General features: G+C 38.9%; 1 protein-coding gene across 1 annotated transcript in view; it reads right to left on the reverse strand.

Moving 5' to 3' along the window:
- Positions 1-564: 564 nt before the first annotated feature.
- The window catches only part of DCHS2 (dachsous cadherin-related 2), a 53,645-nt gene continuing 31,813 nt past the window's right edge, over positions 565-22,396 (reverse strand). Inside the window, 10 exon segments of the mRNA XM_085221924.1 lie at positions 565-1,995; positions 1,997-2,065; positions 2,067-2,129; positions 2,131-4,319; positions 5,678-5,816; positions 8,794-9,080; positions 10,580-10,710; positions 14,147-14,298; positions 16,088-16,299; positions 17,167-17,277. Of these exon segments, the coding sequence (XP_085078050.1) occupies positions 1,744-1,995; positions 1,997-2,065; positions 2,067-2,129; positions 2,131-4,319; positions 5,678-5,816; positions 8,794-9,080; positions 10,580-10,710; positions 14,147-14,298; positions 16,088-16,299; positions 17,167-17,277 (3,605 nt within the window). The 3' untranslated portion in view covers positions 565-1,743.

The raw sequence follows: 22,396 nt of genomic DNA on the forward strand, positions 1-22,396 counted from the left end.
GATGTGCCCATAACAGCACCAAAGATCAGCATGAAGGCATAGAAGACCACCTCAATTGCGACACTGTCCTATCCTACAGCTGCATGGAGAACAGGCTGTCTTCTGTAATGGGACAGAAAGACAACAGATAGTTATTTTAATTCTACTAATAAAGAAGGAGGTTGCTTTTATCTTACCATTATTCTTTTTTTTTTTTTTTTCTCCAAAGGTTTCTATGAGTAAGCCATTTTAATGCAGATTATCATGACATGCTGGCCCAAACTGCCAAACGTGCACATCATTCTAGTACCCTTTAGTGCCTGGTTACTTTTAAAGTAACAGCTTTTTCTGGAGTCTTAGTACAGAAACAGGCAATTCCAAAATGTCAGAACTCAAGCAGGTGGGGCAGAAGGCCAGTTTGACTGAACAGTGATCTTATTCTAGAGCTTAGATGGAAAGTGTATGGCTGCTGGAAACAAGGTCAGCCAGCATGAGGGGCACTACAGCGATGTCATTCACCTTCGTAGGGAGATGGCCAATACTGAAGGGGACAACTTGTTTGTTTGTTGGTGGGTTTTTTTAATATGTTAACAACAAAAGGAAGACCATGGAGAACATTTATCTGTTACTTGATGAGAATGGTCATATAAAAAACAGAGACATAGAGCAGAGACATTTAATGCTTTTTTTTGCCTCTATCGTCAACATCAGTGACAGGCTCTGGCACCCTAGGTGCCCTGAGTTAGAGAACAGTGACTGCAGTAACAATAAAATCCCTGCCAACTCCAAACTTGTGTGTGATTTGCTGCTCCACCTGGATACATACAAGTTCTTGGGCCTAATGGGATTCATCCCAAGGTACTATGAGAGTTGGCCAATATCATCTCAATTATTTTCAATGGTCTTGGGAATAGGGAAGGGTCCCAGTTGACTGCAAGCTGGCTAACATTGTTCCAATCTTCAAGAAGGGAAGAAAAAAAAAAACAAAGGAACAACCATGGTAAATTATGGACCTGTCTGTCAGTCTCACTTCAGTGCTGGTAAATTACGGAGCTGCATCAGGGAAGGTCAGGTGGGGGTTACAAAAAGGATCTTCAGCAGAGAGCGGTGGGCATCGAACAGCCTCCACAGGGCAGTAGGCACAGCACCAAGCTTGTTGGAATTCAAGAAGCATTTGGACACCACTCTATGTTATATGGTCTGATTTTGGGTGGTCTGTGTGGAGCCAGAAGTTGGACTTGATCCTTGTGAGTCTCTTCCAACTTGGGATATTCTATGATTCTGTGATTCTACCCTCTCATAATGCAACCACAGAAAAAATTTCCACAGAAAACAGCTACTACCATTAATTTCTTATTAACATATTTTGTTAAAAACATTAGAATTGATCATCAAGTTAGTTGTCAGGCACCAAGCTGTGTGATTTACATGGGAAACCACACTTGTTGGGAGCTGCAAAAGGAGAAACCTCATGGACTGGCAGCATACTCTGTAAAGAACATGATGGATTGTTACAAAGTTTGTGGCTACGTTATACATTAACCTTTTCAGATCATGAAAACAGAAAAGATAGCGGTGATGTTTTGACAGGCATGCTTTGCTTGTTTAAAAAAAAAAAAACAAACAAACAACAAAAAGCATTTCAAGCCATATATTTTTCCACAAGCTACCATCAGTTAATAATCTAGACTTGAATTTCCTCCTCTGCTGCAAGTTCATGGCTTGGACAAATAAGACATATTCCTAGCCTTCTTCCATCAGAGATTAACACAGAAGCGGTAGATGTCTGCATGATAAACAAAGAGAAGGAGAAAAACAGAGGGCCCCCGTTGGTGGGGGGTATCCATGACTCTGGATAAGGGGAGAACAAGGGCATTTTTTAAATACTTGCCCTGATACTACATTTGGCATCCGTGGTGGCACTGGCTTTAAACCAGGTTGAGCTACTGATTTACTCCCTTGGTAACATACCAAGGGAGGAGGTAAAACAAAAGGCTTCTCCTTAGGAAGGCTACAAAACACATCCACTTTCATCATTCAGTTTTGCAATGTCACCGAAGACTGAGGAGAAAGGCTGAAATCTGGGCGGGCTCCCAGCTGAGCACATAATCCCAGCTGTAACTGCCTCTGAGGTCCTCATCAGAGGTGCTAAGAATTTGCAAGCAAATCACAGCCAGAGTCCTGCCTATCTGATTCCAAGGCATAGTCTCTTGTGAGGTCTGTCAATATGTTCTTTTTTATGTCAGCTTTTTTAAGTGTCTGAGACAACACTTTGTTACTTGGATAGGCTGCATCACAGGCTTCTCCACCTTTGCCTTGAACAGCCTGTGTGCTCTCCATGCTTTGCGTGGCAGCCACAATGTTGGTTTCCCCAGACAGGCAGGAGAGCTGGTCAGACTCCCTTGGGATCCCTGAATCTGGCACCTGAGAGTCTCGCTCGCCCAGCATGGAGCCAGCACTCTTCCTGCAAGGATGGTCATTGATCCTTTTGATTTCTTCATCCTCTGCAGTTTCTCCTCTGGCAAAACTGCAGCCATTGAAGCCTGAATGCCTGCAGGGCACATCATCATCTTTTCTCTCTCTGACTCCTGACAAGCTCAGCTGATCTGCTATGGCACCCATGGGAAGTATACCACCGCTCTCAGTACTTTGGATACTCTGGCAGTCCTTAAGAACCATGTCTTCTCCGGCCAAATTCACATCAGTAGCTGAGGAAGATAATGTTTCTTTTTTCACATAAGAGTTCATCACATCTTTCTGCTTACGTCTCAGAATAAGTGCAATAAGACTGACAAGCAAGGAAAGCAGCAGGAACATCACGAGAGAGACGTAAAGGCTAATGGTCAGACTGTAGGCTGACACAATGGGATAGCTTTCAGGAGAATTGGAAACATTCACCAGAACAGTACATACTGCAAACTTTGACTCCGTTTTTGGGCTCTGAGCCCTTACCAACAATTTCAAGGTGTCATCATTCCTTTTCCTGTCACTTCTATTTCGATGAACAGTTTGAGTCAAATAAATACCACCACTGCTTTGATTTACAGAAAAAAATGCAGAAGTTTTTAGCAGGGAGTAATGAACAACTCCATCCGGTCCACCATCATTATCCGATGCTGTCACCTTGCCAAGCAACTGGCCTGCTTCATTTTTCGTAGGGAGATTAAAGAAATACTGATCTTGTGAAAAAACTGGGTCAAACTCATCTCTCCCCTCAATATCTACCTGAACTGTAATTGTGGCCAGTAAGTCACCTTTGTCTTTTGCTTGGATTATGAGACAGTACTTATTCTGACTTTCATAGTCAAATGTTTGCTTTGTATGAATATCTCCTGTCAAAGGGTCAATGAAAAACATGTGATGATCTCCAGGAGCTTCACGCTGAGCCAAACATGAAGACTGAATGGAGTAGGTGAGATGTCCATAGGAGCCTTTATCAAAATCCAAGGCAGTGACAGTGCATACAAAAGAAAAGCTGGGCAGGTTTTCACTGACAATACAGTTCATGCTGGGAAACAAAAACACTGGGGCATAATCATTGTCATCTAGGACGCTAATATGGACAACAGAAAAAGCCACATTTTTTACATCAGCTCCTCCATCTGTTCCTTGAATGAGCAAAGTAAATTTCGTAGTATCCTCATAATCCAGAGTTTTCATCAAATCCACAGATCCAGTTTTCCCATCCATCCGAAAATACTGCTTGTCATTTCCAGAAATTATAGCATAAGTGATCTCTGCATTACTGCCTTCATCAGGGTCATTTGCTAGAACTTCTATGACATGGCTACCAACAGGGAGGCTTTCTTTGATGTGAACGTGGTACTCCGAGCTGCTAAATTCTGGAGGATTATCATTGACATCCAATACAGTTATTAGCACAGTAGCAGTTGAGTTCAAGGAGGGCTTTCCATGATCAGAGGCAAGGAGAACCAAACGATGGGAAGCTGTAGTTTCCTTGTCAAGAACACTGCTCAAAACAAGATTGCCAACAAGCTTGTAGGATGTTTCTGACTCCGTGACACTTGTTTCCACGGTGAATAAGTTCTCAGCGTTGCCATCAATAATAGAGTACTCAATGTATGTATTTTCACATGTCCAGTCATAGTCGGTTGCTGAAAATGCAAGGATGCTTTCTCCTACTGAAGCACTCTCACTCACACTGAGACTGTACAGTGCCCTTGTGAACTGAGGGGCATGGTTATTTACATCCTCTATGTGTACCTCTACACAGGTGACTGTGCTCAGAGCAGGACTGCCACTGTCCACGGCAGCTACCAGTACCTGAATAAAGGCATTGTTTTCCCCACGTGCCACTGGCTCAGTAGTGAACAATGAACCTGAAAATAAAATACAATTTGTAAAAGTTTGCACTCTTTAAGGCATATAAACGTGATTGCAAAAGCTGAATCTTATCAGTCATGTTGGAAAATGGCTCAAATGTTACACACCCCAGTGTAACTCTATGAAATCACAGCTAATGCTGTAAGCCAAGGTCTGCCCACAAGGATGCAGTATCAAATACACATACTGCACTCAGACAAACAAAAATTTCTCTCTTCCTCATAGTAGGTTGAACATGCAAATGGCAGAAAATAGAAGGCAAAATAAAATATAACACGTTCATCTTTAGGGGTGGCTCTGCTGTTCATTACTGAACATCATTAGTTCTCCTTTGCTTGCAATCTAGTAGCAGCATTGTGGGCATATTTGTAATTTAGATAGGTTTGGCAATGTGTCAACATGTTTCATTCAACTTGCTTATCTGAATACGTTCATAAGCCATCCACTTCATTTTTTATTTAAGCACCACAGAGACAACCTTATGTGACAATTACAATTTTCTATTCTCTGTTAAGAACAACTTCAAGGTAAGCATAAAAGAAAGGTCAGTTAAATATTGAGTAAAAAATAGACAGTTTTATTTGGGCAAGACATTTGTACATTCAGTGTTTATAGTTAGCATCACTCAATAAACACACATTCAAAAATTTACGTCATGAATGCCTAGAAACAAAAAATAAGTGATAAGCACTTGCATACTAAACAGTTACACATCGTTTTTCCAGTATCTACAACAACTGACGCTGACATCAGCAAAAAATTATATGCATATATGTATATTGAGACACACACACACCATCTTTGTACCTCTCAGGGCATTACAACATGATATCAGAAAAATTAAATCACTAAATCTGTTAACTACTAACAAAGTTGGTATACTTCGAACAGTGAGTTCTCAAATTAGAAGACTTTTAAATTCCACTTTGGATAACTGAATAGCATGCAGTCCAAGCTGTAGAGAACCTCCATTATGTTAGGCTCAACTTATTTTGAAAAGCAGCAGGTATGAACCTAAACTTAATGCAGCTTAATATATGAGCTGAAAGACCCTGAAACACTGAAAAGTGTACAAGAGTTTCTCTGTTAAGCTACATCAGAGGAATAGTACCTATGCTAATAGATGTTGTGAGTAGCTGTTTTGAGCATGGTTCACGGACAAATTGAGAACTGGTCTTTGATGCTGTCAGTTCTTCATCAACAATGCCAGATCTAGCCAAAATATATAGTGGAATTGGTGAAATAACACCAATTATTTCCAAAACTGATCATTGGCAACAAGTGAGGAAGAGGAACATGACTTTTCAGTTTACAGTGAAAAAGTGGAAATAATAAACCATGCTTACAGACTCACCATTCTTGTGATCAATGGAAAATCCTTTCGAGGAAGAGAGGATTTTGTAGGAAATCAATCCATTATGCTCTGAATCTCTATCCACAGCAGAGAGAGTCATAACAGTGGTACCCACTGAAATGAACTCCAGCAAGCTCACCTGTCACATAAAGAAAAATTGAAGTTTTGATACAACTTCGTGAAAGATTTTAACATAAACAATTGTTTTTCCTTCATTTAACCTGATGCGGAAAAAAGAATACAGTTCTTGTCCTTAGAAAAGGTTTCACCTACCTGTTTCCTTAATGAACAAAAGAATAAAGAACAATTATACTGAAAATGATGCATACAACACAGTTGGGCTTTATAGAAACATTTAAACAGAAGTAAAATTAATCTAGTTCAGGCTCCATTTGATGAGGTCAATGAATCCATTAATCTCTCTTCAGTAATACACTAACAAGAGGAATACTTAGCATTGCACTGCAACTAGGACTGGCTTTTTTCCTTCATGTAAGGAACACATTGATTTCTGTACATACAATACAGTTTGCAGTCCCATTCTGTAGATACCAAAAAAAAAAACCACAAACCAAAACCAAATCCTCAACCCCCAAAACTTGAAAATCTCAGCACCAGAGTCTGAAAAATTACCAGATTACTCCAAATAATTTTTCAGATTTCTCCATTTCCTACACATAACCTGGGACAAGACAGGCCACGTCCTTCTTAAAAGCTCACCCACAGAATTTATTTTTGTAACTACTTTCCTTTTACTTTCTAAGTTCAGTTTCAAATTAATAGTAGATACAAAGGCAGCTGCTTCAAGTGTTAGTCTAAATCATTTCAACATGCAGATTATATGTGCATATAACAGACATATATAGTATAAATATGAAAACACTTTGAAGGACAACAAAAGGATAAAAATTACAGGGTTATGAATAGGGAACTATACATATCATTGACTGAGAAGAAGCAGTGCATCTTACTGTTCAAGCATATCAAATAATCAGGACTGTAGAGAGAGTTCAGCTGTTTCTGTTAGCACAGTCAATAGAGCTACACTGATTTACTACAGGTCATAACGCTGCCTGTAACGTTCACTTTGATCCACACAACCTTTCCTAGCACCTGCACAAGCAAGGACTTCCCTAAATCATTCTTCAAAATCAGACACACACGAGAGTTAAGGAAAACTTAAGGCCAGATTCTAAAAATCACTTGAGCCTTACAAGTGCATTTTTTTCTGGGATTTTGACTTACAGGTTTAAGTGGATGACTTACACAAATCCTTACAACTCAGGTACCTGAAAGTTTCACAGGTGCCTACAGTCTATTCCAGTTATGCGAGTGGCTTAGCTGCTTTCTGTGCACAGGCTCAGAGGTTGAAATTCTCCAGAACATCAACTACTTAAGCTTATTCCTTAGAGCTGCCTGAGATTTGTAAACGAAGCATTTCTCAATCCAAGTCTTCTGTGATGCCCCACATTTTTGGCTCCGAGCAGACCCAACAGACACAAAAAGCACCAACTCAAGCCAATAGCTGAATTCACAGGCTCGCAGAATGGCTGAGGCTGGTAGGCACCTCTGGAGGCTATGCTGTCCAGGCCCTGCTCAGAACAGGGTAACTTAAAGCATGCTGTCCGGACTGTAGCTGCCTCCAGAGATGTAGGCTCCACAACCCCACTGTCAGGACAAAGTTCTTCCTGAAGATTCAGTGGAATCTCCTGTACTTCAGTTTGTGCCCACTGCCTCTCTCCCTGTCACTGGGCACCTCGGAGAAGCTCTTCTTCACACCCACCAGGTATTTACATACAGTGGCGAGATCCTCTCTGAGCCTTTTGCTTGTCAGACTGAACAATCCATGCTCTAGGCTCTCCTGGGCAAGCCCCGCAACCTAGCCACACATGAACGAGCCCTAAGGAGACAAATTCCCCTCAGTTCCAGGCTGTCTCTCCCCTGTCCATAACCCTAACCTAAGCTACTACATATGCCTAGTCTTAGCCCAAGCCCCACGGCCTCTGTATCACATGAAGATGCCAGGCCAAAACCCTTTCAGCAGTCTGATCCCTACCTTCAAGAGCCTTGTATGACATATGTTCCAATTCCTTCAATCATCTTAGTGGCCCATAGTTGCTAAAACAGCAGTGGTTCAAAACGTCGTTGGACATCTTGACTTCTAAAACAGTCTAGCATTCAAATCTCTATCCAGAAGTCCAAAAGCTGAGCTGTGTCCTTGCAGTGGAGTTTGTAGGTCACAGCCTGAACCAGTACGTGAGCACATGAGGAGTAGGGGGAGCCTAGATCCACTCTTCCTCTCTCCCAGTCTCAGTGATGCTTCCAGGAGCACGTGTGCAGTCTGAGTCTGTGTGGGCCTCCCCCCACCCTTCTCCTTCTGGTGCATCAGAGTTTGAATCGCAGAAGGCTGCATTTCTCAGCCTTCCTTTTTTTTCAGGCTGTTGCTGGGAGAGGTGAGTTAATTCCTCTTTCTTTGATATCTTGTTCTGTGGTGCCTGTGTCTCAAATAAAGGCTCTCTCATTGCCTTTGTTTGCCTTACAGTCCTCCTTCCAGCAGGAGTTGCTAGGGAAGTCAAAACTGGTCTCCCTCACTGCCTACAAGTGTGCCACAGCTGTAAGACAAGGCTACATGCTACAAATGTACATGCCTAACCTGTCACAGGGACAGTTGCTACACCTCTATAGAGCTGTGTAACTGAAAAGGAAGAAATACATGACATAGTAATTGAGTCAGAATAAATTTACCAACTTTTTTTTTTTTTACTATTCTGTCAGAAGGAACAACCAGTCCTGAGCAATGGACACTGCTCACCAAACCAGTTTTGGATTATATCCAGTAACTTTGAGTGATGAATGCACAGTACAAGGAGTACAGCTGGCATTCTCACCACGGTTCTTCTGAAGCCACGAAACACAAACACGAAAAGTGAACAAAACCTTTGGTCTTTTTCACAGAATTCCTGGGAAAGGGCAAGGATTTCTGAGAAGAGCAGTTTGTCTGCTTTGTAGAGACATTCCTTCTCAGTGGTGATCAAATGCAATTTTAACACAAAACTCCCACTCCTAGTCCTCTCTCACAGAGACACCACATAGTTGTCTGTTTGCTGCTTCCTCACCTGATAGAAATCCTGAGTAAACACTGGTGGGTTATCATTGATGTCCAAAACATAGACTGTGAGTTCTGCTTCTGTTTGATGGACTGAGTCTGAAACCACGATTCCCAGCTTATACAGAGCAGTTTCTTCAAAATCCAGTGGTTCTACCACCGAGATTACACCGGTGTGTTGATTGATAGCAAATTTCATTCCAGAACTTTTATCATCAATTAAATCAAACTGAAGTGCTGGGCTAGAGTCCACATCAGTTGCTGACACATGAATCACTGTAAAACCAGGTAGGACATCTGAAACAGTAATTTTCAGAGTAAGTCACAGCTAAAGATAATGTTTCAATTTCTTAAGATCTTGCCTTTCCTGATACTAAATCTTAGATAGAGGTAACATTTCTGCATTAGGGTGTTTCTGGTCTTTTTTTTGTGTGTGCCTTTTGGCTTCATATTTTAGAATAAAAGCAAGATTCAGAAACAATACAAAAGTAGTAGTAGATTTCTTCAATCACATCTGATCCTTCCCAATTTTAAACTAGGTTTTCTTTAAACTTTCTCTGAGCCAAAATACCCTTAGACTGTTTCTTCACTCAGAACAGGAACTTTCATGTTTTTCCCATGCAGCAAAATGTGGAAATGTGATACATATTTAGCTGACATGAATTAATTGCACAGTCTCACAGACTTCCACAGGAATATTTAACTGAGGCATAGTCCCCTGATCTTTGTAGAATCAACGGCTGTAGTCCTGAAGCTTTTCCACAGGAGGAAGGGGCCACCAGAGGGACATCCAGGTAGAGCCAAGAGGCACAGAATCTTAAGAGACTGATGTTTACCTCTGTGAGATTTAGAGATTTAGAGACAGCTTTTGTCCTGTGTCAAACTGACAGATCAGGAACTGCAAACAGAACCCCACTATCAGTGATAATCGAATCAAGCCCAAAGTCAACAGAGATTAAACCATTTCCCATTTGCATTCCTGGAGCATTAAGCTTTAAACACACTGTGCCATGCTCTGGGACAAATGTTCTTCATCCGAATAGAAATAATGAGCAAGTACTTTACAGTTTCTATACTTCCATGACTCCCAATTCTTGCTGTTACAAGTGGAAGCTAAATTCAGAAAAAAAGCTATAATGAAAAGATGGCCTTCATGCCTTTTGCTGATAGGAGGATTGGACCAAGTATTTACAAACATGTTGCTGCTTATCTCAGTGCATCACATATACAATGCCTGTTATTTAAAATTCTGAAAAGACTCGAGATATGTAAATGCTGAGCTAATGTCACACAACCTTACCAACTGATTGCTATGAGAACAGGGTCTGAGTTCTCTCATTCATGCCATCAACCAGATCAAGCTACACGACACTTAAAACTTTCATTCAAATTTACAGAATTACTTTCATCACAGTGAACTTCAGTATGCCTCATTTCTATCAATGCTGGTTTTAGCACCAAGTTTTGTTATTGCAGAAAAGAAGAAATTGAAGACATCTGATCAATATGGCATCGGAGTCCAAAATGAACAGACTACAGATGTACTTCTGTAGTTTCTTCTCTTTCTGAATTGCCTATAGTTTTATGTGAAACTGTTCTTAAACACAATATCTAAAGATAAAGAATAATGCCTCTAAGAACAAAAGCATATTATAGTCTACTTAGATATTTCAATATTAATATGACCAGTTATCCATTTGGCTATAATCTCTTGGTTATATAAAATCACAGAAAACACTACAGTGGTCTGACAAGTGCCAGTCTTATACATTACCTAGCTGTACCATCACACTTACTTTCTGGGATCTTCACTTCACCAGGTGGTTGGACAATTGGAGCATTGTCATTAATATCTACCACTTGTATCCTCACAATACTTGTGGCAGAAAGCCTGGGGTTTCCTTTATCAGCAACTTGTACAACCAGTCTACAATTAAAGGAAGCAGTAACTGTCACCATCTGTCAGAAAACACAGAAATATTCACCAGGAAAAAAAAAAAAAAGCAGGTAAAAAGATAAGCTCTCCCTGCTCCTTGCTGTTTCTCCTATATTTGTCATGGTTTTGTGATTTTTGGTTATTGGTATTCCACATCATAACGTGGTGTAGTGCACCGGGAGTTAAACTATTAATGCTCCAGTTCCAGGTACCTGTTCCAGAAGAGAAGAACTACATACCCCAGGGAGCTTCGTGGCCAGAGAGGAGATATAACGGCTGGCAAGGTCACCCGCTGCGCTCTTCTTCGTCAGGCTCTCCTCCCTGCTGCTCAGCCGAACTGCGCATCTCACCTCAGCGTTGTGGTGAGGCCTAACCACCTTTCAGACACTCCCTCTAATTATATTCGATCTGTTAGCTTTAATTCTCATTATATTGTATTATAGTGTGCTATCTTGCATTCTGATACCATATTTAGTAAATCCCTCTGCCCTGCTAGTCATGGAACCGGGCCGAACCAGCCTGTAAACTGTTGACAATATTCCATCTTTCCTTCTGTGTGGGTGACTGTTTGAAATTTTAATTTTTGTATATTACAAGAATGGTGTCCAGGAGAATCCAGATAGCAGAAATACACTGAAAACATAAGGACATAGTGATGCATTCATTTCAGCCAAATTCATATAATGTGCAGGTAGTTTTAAGAAAAGAAAAAAAAAGCCTTGAAAAGATTTTTCAGGTAAGATATTTCTCAAGAAGGCAATCAGAGCGGGAATTAAAACTTAAGTACTGACTTGTCCCTGGGAGAAATCTGACTCTTCTCATCGATTATGAAGGGACAAAAGGAACATGAAAATCAAGCAGTATTAAAACTTCCAAACTAATATACAGCCAGGATGTCTACAGAGATACAGAAAATACTGACACCACCCATCATTGTCAAAGCCCCTCTGGTTTTAGAAGGACCAGAATCTCACTGTCAGATTGAGGGAGTTTGACTCAGACTTCTGTTTTACACCTGCATAAGGATCAGTAGAAAATTGTTAACAACCTTTTCGATTCCACAAACAAAGTAGCAAAGAAAACAGTAAAGGATGAGCTGATAGATATGGATAGAAAGAAATCTACTCTGTGGGAACCAGCTTCTGAACAATAAAAAGCAAATGGTTCAATAAGCAAAGACGATTTAGAAGACTCCATCCTTCCCCAAGATCATGAAGGGAATTAAAAATTACATCTGACTCAACAGGTGCTCTAAGAAGGCAACTGATTGAAAGCAGAAGACATCAAGCTACATGAAAAAATATACGTCAGGGCTTGGCATCTCTACTGAATGTTTTGGGTAGGAGCAACTGTTCACATGTGTGTCAACATTTTCTGGGTCTCTCAAGAAATCATCTCAGTGCTTCACTTCTTCCTCTTAGTTAAAAATTGCTGTTCCAAATGTCAAGAAGATACTATATTCTAAACATTCACACAACAGTATGGAACAACAAGGCTGTAACTCAAGCTATGGATTGCACTTCCATTCCTGAGCCATGCAAGCTCTGCCCTGGGCGTCTCTGTGGTTTCCTATACTGAGAGAACGCACAGCTTGAATTGTAGACTGGTATTCAATCAGTGATCACATATAATTCCATATAGAAAGTGTATTTTTTCTAGAATGAATATTGGTAAGGTATATAAAGAAATATTTTACTGCAAATAATCACTTTCTATGGTTTCAGGAAAAAACTCTCAAAAATACTTCAGCCAAGGCCTTAAAATTAAGGTTCTGTCAAGACTTCCATTACAAACCCACTTGTAAGAGACTTAGAACTTCTGGGATGAAAACATTCAATTTAGATTAAATAAATAACTCCTTGCAAATTGGAAAGAACCAACAGTCTAATTCTGAAATTAAACAGCAAAAAAGTTTTAAAAGCTTCTTTTGTTATTCACTCTCCACCTAGTGACACAGATTAAAAGGTAATAAGTAGAGGGAATATGAATATTCTAATCCTCAAACAAACTGCCTATCAAAAATGCTAGAATTCCAACTTAAATATTGAAATAAATCAGGTTTCCAATTAAAGATAGATACCAGAATTGTTAGGATTACGTGTTCAGTGCTTCACTAACCACAAACGCCCTTCCTTTGGAGGACTTATTCCAGGCATTCTTTTAAAGTACTACATGCAAATAAAACGTATTACATTATTTAAATAGTGACTAAAAATCAGAACTGATGTTTTTGATTCAATGAAAAACAGAAAAATTAACTGCAAGTGAAGTCTTCTACACATTAATTTAAAATAAAGGATTAGGAAGCTTTTATCAAATTACACTTACATTTTAAAAAAAATCATATACTGTTAATCTTTTTCATGTGGTTTTCTAAACGTTATTCTGACTCACAATAATTCTGATTGGATGATTAAAAATTTGAGCCCCACACCGCCATGTGGAAAAAAGAAAAAAGGAATTTCTAACATATAAAGCAATCTAGTTTTCATAGATATTGCAGTATATAAAAAGGGTACATTTATGAATCAAGACACTTGCACTTTCTCTTCAAAGCATAATTTCTTACTTTCCCTGCAAGGCATGATTTGCTTTCTTTCTAAATTCAATTATAGCATGCCTGATAAACTGTCACATTTACTTGATCATATTTATTCACAATTTCTTGGAAAACAGGAAAGAAACTAATCTGAGCACAGGACAGCTTATAGATATAATCAGCTTACAGAATAATTTTATCAAATGATGTAGAAGAAAGTCTGAAATATATTCTATTTTAAATCAGAAAGCAGATCACGAACCAAATCCAACAAACAGGGTTTGTTCTTTATCTCTGTCTCAATTATTATTTAAAAAAAAAAAAAAATCCAAAAAGGAAGAGCTGTATGTATTAGATATAATTTCTTCTCAGAAAGAGCAGCTCAGAATTGGAGCAGGTTGCCAGAGGAAGTGGTGGAGTCACTCACCCCTAAGAAACATGGAGATGTGGCACTGAAGGACATGGTTTAGTGGGCAAGGCTAGTGGTAGGGGCACAGATGGACTAGGTGATCTTAGAAGTCTTTTCCAACCTTAATGATTCTATGAATCTATAGTTCTTAGTAAACTGAAATCCAGGAACACTTGTCATTTCTCTAGTGAATCATGTTCATTTTATCAGTAAATATTACAACTGACCAAATAAAATTATTTTCCTTCCCCTAACAAGTAACCAGAAATCTATGGTAGAAATGAGCAGCTTTAGGGCTGTTTTCAGTGCTGCCTAATTTTGCACCCACGCTCTACAGGTAATGGATATCAATAGAAAATTGTAAAATACATATTATAAGCAAACTTACATTAAAAAAAATATATATATATATAAAATATATATATTATTAATATATATATATATTTTTTTTTTTTTTAAATAGAACTCTGTATACAAACCTATAGGATGAAGCCTTTCCATGATTTAGGACAGTATTAGTTGATAAAGTCCCTCGTGCTGAATCAATTAGAAACACTGCGTTTTCATTACCAGACAAAATTGTGTATTCTGTCTCTCCGTTCAGCTGGCTGTCAAGATCAGTTGCAGATATCTGTTTGGAAGCAAATCGGAGGCTTAATTCAAAATGGCAGAACATGATTTTGCAAAGAAAACTTTACAGTACTATATTTCTGGTTGCTTTCCTCTTGACTGCTCAAATTTAAGCAAACAAACATACTGGCCCCCAACATAAGTGTCATGTGAGGTTGTATGGGAACTGCTGAATCACAGCCTGAACCTCTGATTGATCACCTGAGGCAAACAGTGAGTCAGCCACGGGAGCACAGCTGAAGGCAATTCTCCTGTGCTGCAGGAAGGGGTGGAGCCTGGCTGCACCTCTCCTAGACCCATTGAAGAGCTGACTGCCAGTGGGGAAGGATCTCTCTGGAGATCACTTCTCTTGGAGTCCTTTCGGTGAACTCAGAACAAGGGTAAGCTTTTCATTCATTCTTCTTTAGCATGATAACCTGTTTAGCCTAACTTCCTGTATATTTCTTAATTATAACATCTGTATATTCATTGATTACATAGAAGTCATGAACTCTGCTCCTGAATTGAAATAGCATCCCTGCACAACCTGAGATCCAGCTACACAAAGCATTAGGTATGAATATAATCATTTTTACACTACTTATTTGTGTAAGTTGTTGTGAGAATTCTGTCTCTGTTGGGTGACTAAAATTTATTTTTCACTAATTCAGGACTACCCCTTAAGATCTTACCACTATACAGTTAAAGAATGTGTAATTAATTATTAAGGTTTTCAGAGCATTCATGGGATAGTTTTTAATTTGCTCTATAAAAACACAAATCAAAAAATGCAAAAAGGGCAGAGGGAATCTATAAAACCAGCATAATAAATAAAAAAGGGGGAGAGGGAATCTATAAAACCAGCATAATAAATAACATTCAACAGCAGTAACAACTTTCTCAAAGATTTTTCTGACTCTTCAATGAGTCGTCATTGCATTTTGCTAGTTCCTGAAGAAGCAATATAATAAGTGTGAGATCCAAACCATGGCAGTGACAACCAGTCACTGAATAAAGAAAACAGACCGTATATTGTCAAAGTTCTGACTCAACCTCTGGGTTGACTGCCTTTTGATCTTTCCCTATTGCTGGACACATGTTTCTCTAAATGCAATGTCCATCAGTTTCTAATCACTTTGCCTGTGAGGCAGTTATAGCTTTCCATTTATGTAATCTCTAGAGGATGAATATCTTTAGTACCTAAGATGGACCTTTACTGCAGCCTGACTTGCAATGCAAGAACATGTACTGAGGAAATTATGTGATCCTCTTGTCTGACATCTTCTTTTGCTCTTACCTGACCAGCTGGAAACACTTTTAGATCTATTCAGAGAAGAAATGTTGCCACACTTAAATTCAGACAAGCTGCTTTTTAAGCATCAGATTTTAAATTGAACACTTGAATTTAACTCCATTCCTGGTTTGAAGGGTTGGAAGTGCTCTTTTTACAGCTACGGCCCTTTCACAGTAGATGTATTAATGCAGGGTCTAGCCTACATCGTAACTACAATCATGAATTTGATTAACACTTTTCAACTACTAGAAGAGAAACAGAATATTAAAGAAACTTGAATTTGAAGTCCAGCTGCTCAACTAGTAAGATAAAGAATTCTCCCCAACTTGATAAAACTGAAAAGAATTCTGAATTATGGTCTACATAAAATACGTTTTACATGCAAAGTAGTAGGAAGAACCCACTCTCAGTTTTTGAGAGATCACCCAAAACAAATTGAGCAGGATCACATTTGTTATCCAATCAATCCAATTTCTTCTTAACAACAGAACTGAGCCTATGAAGATATGTTTCTTACCTGTATAACATCTGTTTTAGGAGTTTGGCCTTCCCATATTGATGCTTTGTAAGAGCTTTGTTCAAATTTAGGTACATTGTCATTAACATCTTGTATCAATACCATAACTTTGCATAGCGCTGAATTCAAACTATTTTCAGCCAAGATTGATAGATGTATTTCATGCTTAACTTCATAATCAAGCAACTTTGGCTCCTTTACTGTGATTGTACCTGTTTCATAAAATAAATCAGTCAGAGAAATCCCTGAATACGGCACAGAATTTAAACAAACTTTTCACTGCATTCTCCCTCTACATGACATCATCTTCCACACACAATTTACTGTACTCTGACAGCTATGCTTTCACTGATTAACTACCATGCAATTTCCTAAAACAAAGACCAACCTGTAGAAAGTCAGAGAAGAAAGTGGCTATACGTGTGCTCTAAAGTGACAGCAAACCAGCTGGTACTCCTGGCTCTCATCTCAGTATATCTACATCTAGCCCTTCACCTACATTCAAGTAGAGCAGTAGCTTTATCTAACTGACGCATAGGCAAGGCAATGTGTTTCTTCTGATGTGGTGAGCTCTCCCAACAAAAATAATCACTGATTGAGACAACAGGCACAACTGTATATCTCCATGTTATACTCAAAGTTTCCTTGGTTCTTTCCTGTTCTTTTTCCAGTTTTTTCCTGGAAAAATTAAGCATAGGCACTTTAACAGCCCCTCATCTGACCAAAACAAAATCATCCTAAACTGTCCATCAGCAGTAAACATGATAGTTCTAAGGAGAGTTCACTGCTTGATGCCTGAAGCCATCAGAATAATCAGAGGTGAAAACCACTGGGAACTCAGGCATCTGTTATGAGTACAAACTATTCCCATTATTTCTCAGGAAAAATACTTATGTTGCCTATGCCAACCCAGAGAGACTATGGCTGTTCAAAAGGCCAAGTCTCCTTCTGCTGACATTTGGAAAGAGCTAAGAGATGACTGAAGGTGCTATGCCCTCTAAACAGGCCTCAGACAAGGCCACGCTCTTTAAGCTACAGACAGACACTTGACAGAAGCAATAAAGAAAATACTAGTTTACCTGTAATGGGGTGTATGGAGAATATGCTTTCCTCTTCACCGAGGATGCTATATTTTATGCTTTCTCCAGTAAATTTGCGTTCATAAGCTTCTACAGTTAGAAGTGATGTACCTATGGAGGTAACACGACATTTTCATAATGTCTGTTTAAGGAGGGTATATTGTAATTTGGTGTTACTATGAGTAATAGCAGATGCACAGCCAAATATCTGTGTATTAGCCTAGCTGCTTATTCATAACTTAATAAAGCAGACGACAAAAAGAAGTCTTCTGTGATCTCTCACCATAACGACACATCAAAGGAAAGGTACTACCTCTGTCTCCTTGGACAGTAAATTAGTCATTTGATTGAAACTTCATGAGCTACCTAATGAAAATATGAGTTTTTAACTTTTGCTGATTCCATATTCCTCGTACCACTGAAATTAAGTCTTACCTGGAGCCACAATTGGAAAAAGATAGCACTGATTCAGTGGAAGGCCAAAAAAGACACTGACTATGAAATTCCTTCTTGGAGCTTGTCTGGAAGAGTGGCTGAATTCTGTTTATTCGGGTTATGCTGTCTTGCAATGTTTTAATTCAACCTTTTCAGGGATTCTTCTAAGGAAAAGTCCCTTTTAATGATATGCATAGGAATGCACGTTACCTCTAAATGGCTACAAAGATGTCATTTATTGTTCCATTTATCTGAGCTCTATCTGGATTTTTGAGGAACACTTAGAATGAAGCATATGTAAAAATTTTATGTAGCCATTTTCTGTCAGAAAGAATACAACACTGAAACTACATGCACAGCCATGTGTCAAAGGCAGCTGAATCCGGCAGAATCTCGATTCCATGAAACAAGTAATCATTTAAAATAAAATACAAAAAATGTGAAATATATTTCATATTTGAAATATTAAAAAGAATCATAGCAAGCTTTAGTAAAGCTCATACTTCCAAATAACTGTTGTTTCCAAGACAGCAACTGCTACTTAATAGATTTTAATTGTTTAAATTAAAATTAATTTATTCCATTCAGCTGTGATGGAGTGATATTACCATACAACCTTCCTAACAGTATTACAGAAAACAAGCTATTTTATTACATAACAAAGGACATGCTACTCATGCAAAATTTTGGAAATAAGGGTTTTATAAAATGTACAATATTTTATTATATAAAATATTCTTAGTTTCTATCTGCTACATTTTGGCTTTCTTAAGCTTTATTTTAGTACTGGTAGCCACTGATCTTAAAACCAGGAAATCTTGTTTTAAATAGACTGTAATTTACTCCTAAAAGTTTGGGAATCAAAAGCACAAACACACCAATCATGACAGATGATTGTGTCTAGTGAATATACTTACAGGATACTTATAGGGTACTAGTGAGTATACTTATAGGATACTAGTGAGTATACTTATAGGATATTTACTAGAAAAGTTCTGTAAATAAAATCTAACCAAAAAACAAATGGATGTAAAACTGACAGTTTTTTTTAGAAAAAAAAAACAAAAACCCAGTGGGTGCTTTCTGAATGATTAGTGGGTTGAATTTTCTTTGCTGGGTATATGAGAACTGCTGAATCAGGGCCTGAACCTCTGATTGATCACCTGAGGTGAGCAGTGAGTCAGCCCTGGGAACACAGGTGAAGGCAATTCTCCTGTGCTGCAGGAAGGGATGGAGCCTGGCTGCACCTCTCCTAGACATATTTAAGAGCTGATTGCCAGTGGGGAAGGATCTCTTCTGGAGATTGCTCCTTGTGGAGTTTTCTGTGAGCTTCTAACACCGGTGAGCACTTTTCGTTTATTTTTCATTTATCTGTGATTATCTTTTCTGGCATGTTAATCTTACCAGCCTAATTTTTCTGTATACTTATTGATCATATAATTCTGTACAACATCTGCATACTTATTGATCTCACACTGAGCAACTTTGATTTACAACAGAGAGCAGCAAAAGGATGATTGTTTATAGCAACACCAGCTAAAGGTAAAAGAAAACATAAATCAAGGACTGCAGGATGTTAATATTTCTCTCCTAACACTGTTAGCAGTCTTGTTTGTTTATTGACTTAAAAAGAAACACTACCAGAAATAGAGCAAGCAGCAGTATTTCCATTTGAATCCCTGGTTTTCTGGGACTAAGTTAACAAAATGTTGCTCTCAATTATAATACATCTATATCATAGTTTTCATTCTCTCATCTGCAGTGAGTACTGTAGTCTCTTCCTTCTCTGTGGTCATATAACTGATTCATCCTTGCCCTTTTTTTCTTGATATCTCTTAATTGCTAATGAAATAAAGTCCTGAGGTACTCACTCAAAACACAATTTTAGATGAAATTAAAGCTACAGGCCCTTGACTTTGGCTTTCATTGTTTACACTGTTTTGAGTTTCAATTCTTTTAAAAATAAACTTAGAGCTTTCCCACTCTATTAGTTAAGGTAGAAATAAAATTAGGAGGAAAAGCCACGTTTATTAATACCAGTTCTACAAATAATCAGTATGTAAATCTCCATCAGACTGAATACACTGGGACTATTCATACTTGTAACTAAAATTTGGGGGTAAAACCCTCTAGCTCCTAGCTCAATCTGAAGCTCTGCTAAATTTCCTGTAATCAAAACTTTTTAAGTTGAATCAGATTAACGTTTTTTCTACAGATCGGACTGCAGAGCTAAGGCATTCTTGTTGCCACAGATCCTTGGGAATTAGCATAATGGCAGGCTGGATTGCCTGGCCTGGCTGGTGAATGAACACTTAAGAACAATTAGGATTACAACTGTTGATTTCTGTAAAGCTCTCATTTTCATTTTCTTTCTTTAATCTTGTTTCCTAACAAAGCCTATTTTTGCTGTCATGGTTTTTTCTTGGGTAGAAATAAATTTACCTCTTTCTTGCAATAATCAGTTAATTAATGCAGATTAATCCAAACTCTCAAGAAAAGAATGAAACTCCAGGGCCTTCTCCTTACTCTTCATTGAAGACTCACAATTAAGTTCTTGTGATACTTCCTGAAAACATAAGCTTGCTGTAGCAACAGGTAGACATCAAAGAGAAACACAACTAATTACTGTACAAAGCAGGGCTGAAGCCTATGGTATATCTGTGGCTTGATTATGGAAACAAAAATCAGTTATAGGGCACCTAAAAATATTTGCAAATCATGGTCAAATTAATGGAATAAAAACCATACATTAAATGTCAAGATAAATATGAGATTCATTTATTGCATTTGTAATTGAAGCTACAAATGAAGCACTGGTTTCACAGAAATTTAAAAAATCTATCCTGTTCAAAGCCTTCTAATTTTTCCAAAATCTTACATGTTTTTTGACATGTGAGATTGTGAGAGGGCAAGACAGATGCTCTAACCTGGTGGTTTGGTCACAATTCACAACATTAGTAATACTAATAAGCATTATCTTAATTTTAAAGCACGCTGCTGAAAATTTGGCTTGTAGCCTTAAAAAGGCATGAAGGAAGAAATGGCTGAGCAACCATAGAAGTAATTTCTGCCACGGCCATCTTCATCCTTACTTCTGTTTCTAATTAAGCATGAATACTGATTGGTTTTCCTAAATTATTAACACATTTTTTTTTCTTTATTGATTCCTAACCAAATACGTAGGCTATTACTCAAGATCTGAGATTTCACTATTCTCACAATGCTCTTAGGATATAAAGGAATATTGCCCAGAGGGAAATTTGAACTACAGAGGATAAATGAGAGGTTCAAGCTGAACCTCACGAAACATCTTCTGAATCTTGAACATAGTGCAGACCAGACCTGTAAATACATCTGGTCAACTGTACAGTGGGATCTATGGGTGGAAAAAATGTGAAAGGCACTATATTCTGCCCCTCACTGTGATGAGCACAACCCCTGAAGCATTACCTACTGTAACTCATCAGCAGGATGCACAACAAATATCATCTAAAGATAAGTACAGTTGTTGTTTAGAGTATTAGAGGATTACAAATTAATCTGTAAGTACCTTGTGATTTAAGCTTTTATCTATTGGCAGCATGTAGTAGTGCTGTCTCTGTCTAGAGATGTACTGTGGAAGTGCGAATGTCAATGTCTGCAAACTTTTCCTCCCTTCACCTTACCTTGCCCATATTCTTCTGAAAAGTCCAGAATGTAAGTAGGTTTTATGATATCTCTAAAAGCTTTTACAGTTCATTACGGGTTTTGTAAAAACAAGAACAAAACATCTCACGTTGCAAATAGTATACCCATATATACTCATCTCATCTGAACTTGATTGTGTTGACAAGTAAAACAAGGAGTAGGTGGTCAACCCATCATTAGAGTCATTTTCCAAAGGAATGAATCCACTGGTGCTCAGGGTTTCCCAGACTCTGGGGTGCAAAAACACCATTTCTGTCGCACAAGCTTAATGTGAGCAACACCAAGGTATGGGAGCAGCAAACACGTGTCAGACAATTCCTACAGATCACAGTTCTCTTGCTGGTACACTCAAAAAGGGCAGAAAGGAAACTTTGTAGAATCACAGAATGACCTGGGTTGAAAGGGACAACAAGGATCATCTAGTTATGGGCAGGGTTACCAGCAGCCCGGGCTGCCCAGAGCCACATCCAGCCTGGCCTTGAATGCCTCCAGGGATGGGGCATCCACAGCCTCCTTGGGCAACCTGTGAACAGTGCCTCACCACCTTCTGGGAGAAAAACTTACTCCTAATATCTAACCTAAATCCCCTGTCTTAGTTTAAAACCATTCCCTCCTGTCCTATCCACTATCCACCCATGTAAACAGCTGTTTCCCCTCCTGTTTATATGTTCCCTTGAAGTATTGGAAGGCTACAATGAGGTCTCCCCAGAGCCTTTTCTTCTCCAAGCTAAACAAGCCCAGTTCCCTCAACCTTTCCTCATAGGAGACAGGCCTTCTCTGGGCCCATTCCAAGAGCTCCACGTCCTTCTTCACAGAATCACAGAATGGCCAGGGTTGGAAGGGACCTCAAGGATCGTGAATTTCCAACCCCCCTGTCACATGCAGGGCCACCGACCTCCCCGTTTAATACCAGACCAGGCTGCCCAGGGCCTCATCCAATCTGGCCTTGAACACCTCCAGGGAAGGGGCATCCAGTGCATCCAGCACCTCACCACTCTCATAGTAAAGAACTTCCCTCTGACATCCAACCTAAATCTCCCCCTCTCTCAACTTAAACCATTTCCCCTTGTCCTGCTATTATTTACCCTTTCAAAGAGTTAAATCCTTC

Source organism: Meleagris gallopavo, chromosome 4 (assembly GCF_905368555.1).
Source record: "Meleagris gallopavo chromosome 4, MGAL_WU_HG_1.1, whole genome shotgun sequence".
NCBI lineage: Eukaryota > Metazoa > Chordata > Aves > Galliformes > Phasianidae > Meleagris > Meleagris gallopavo.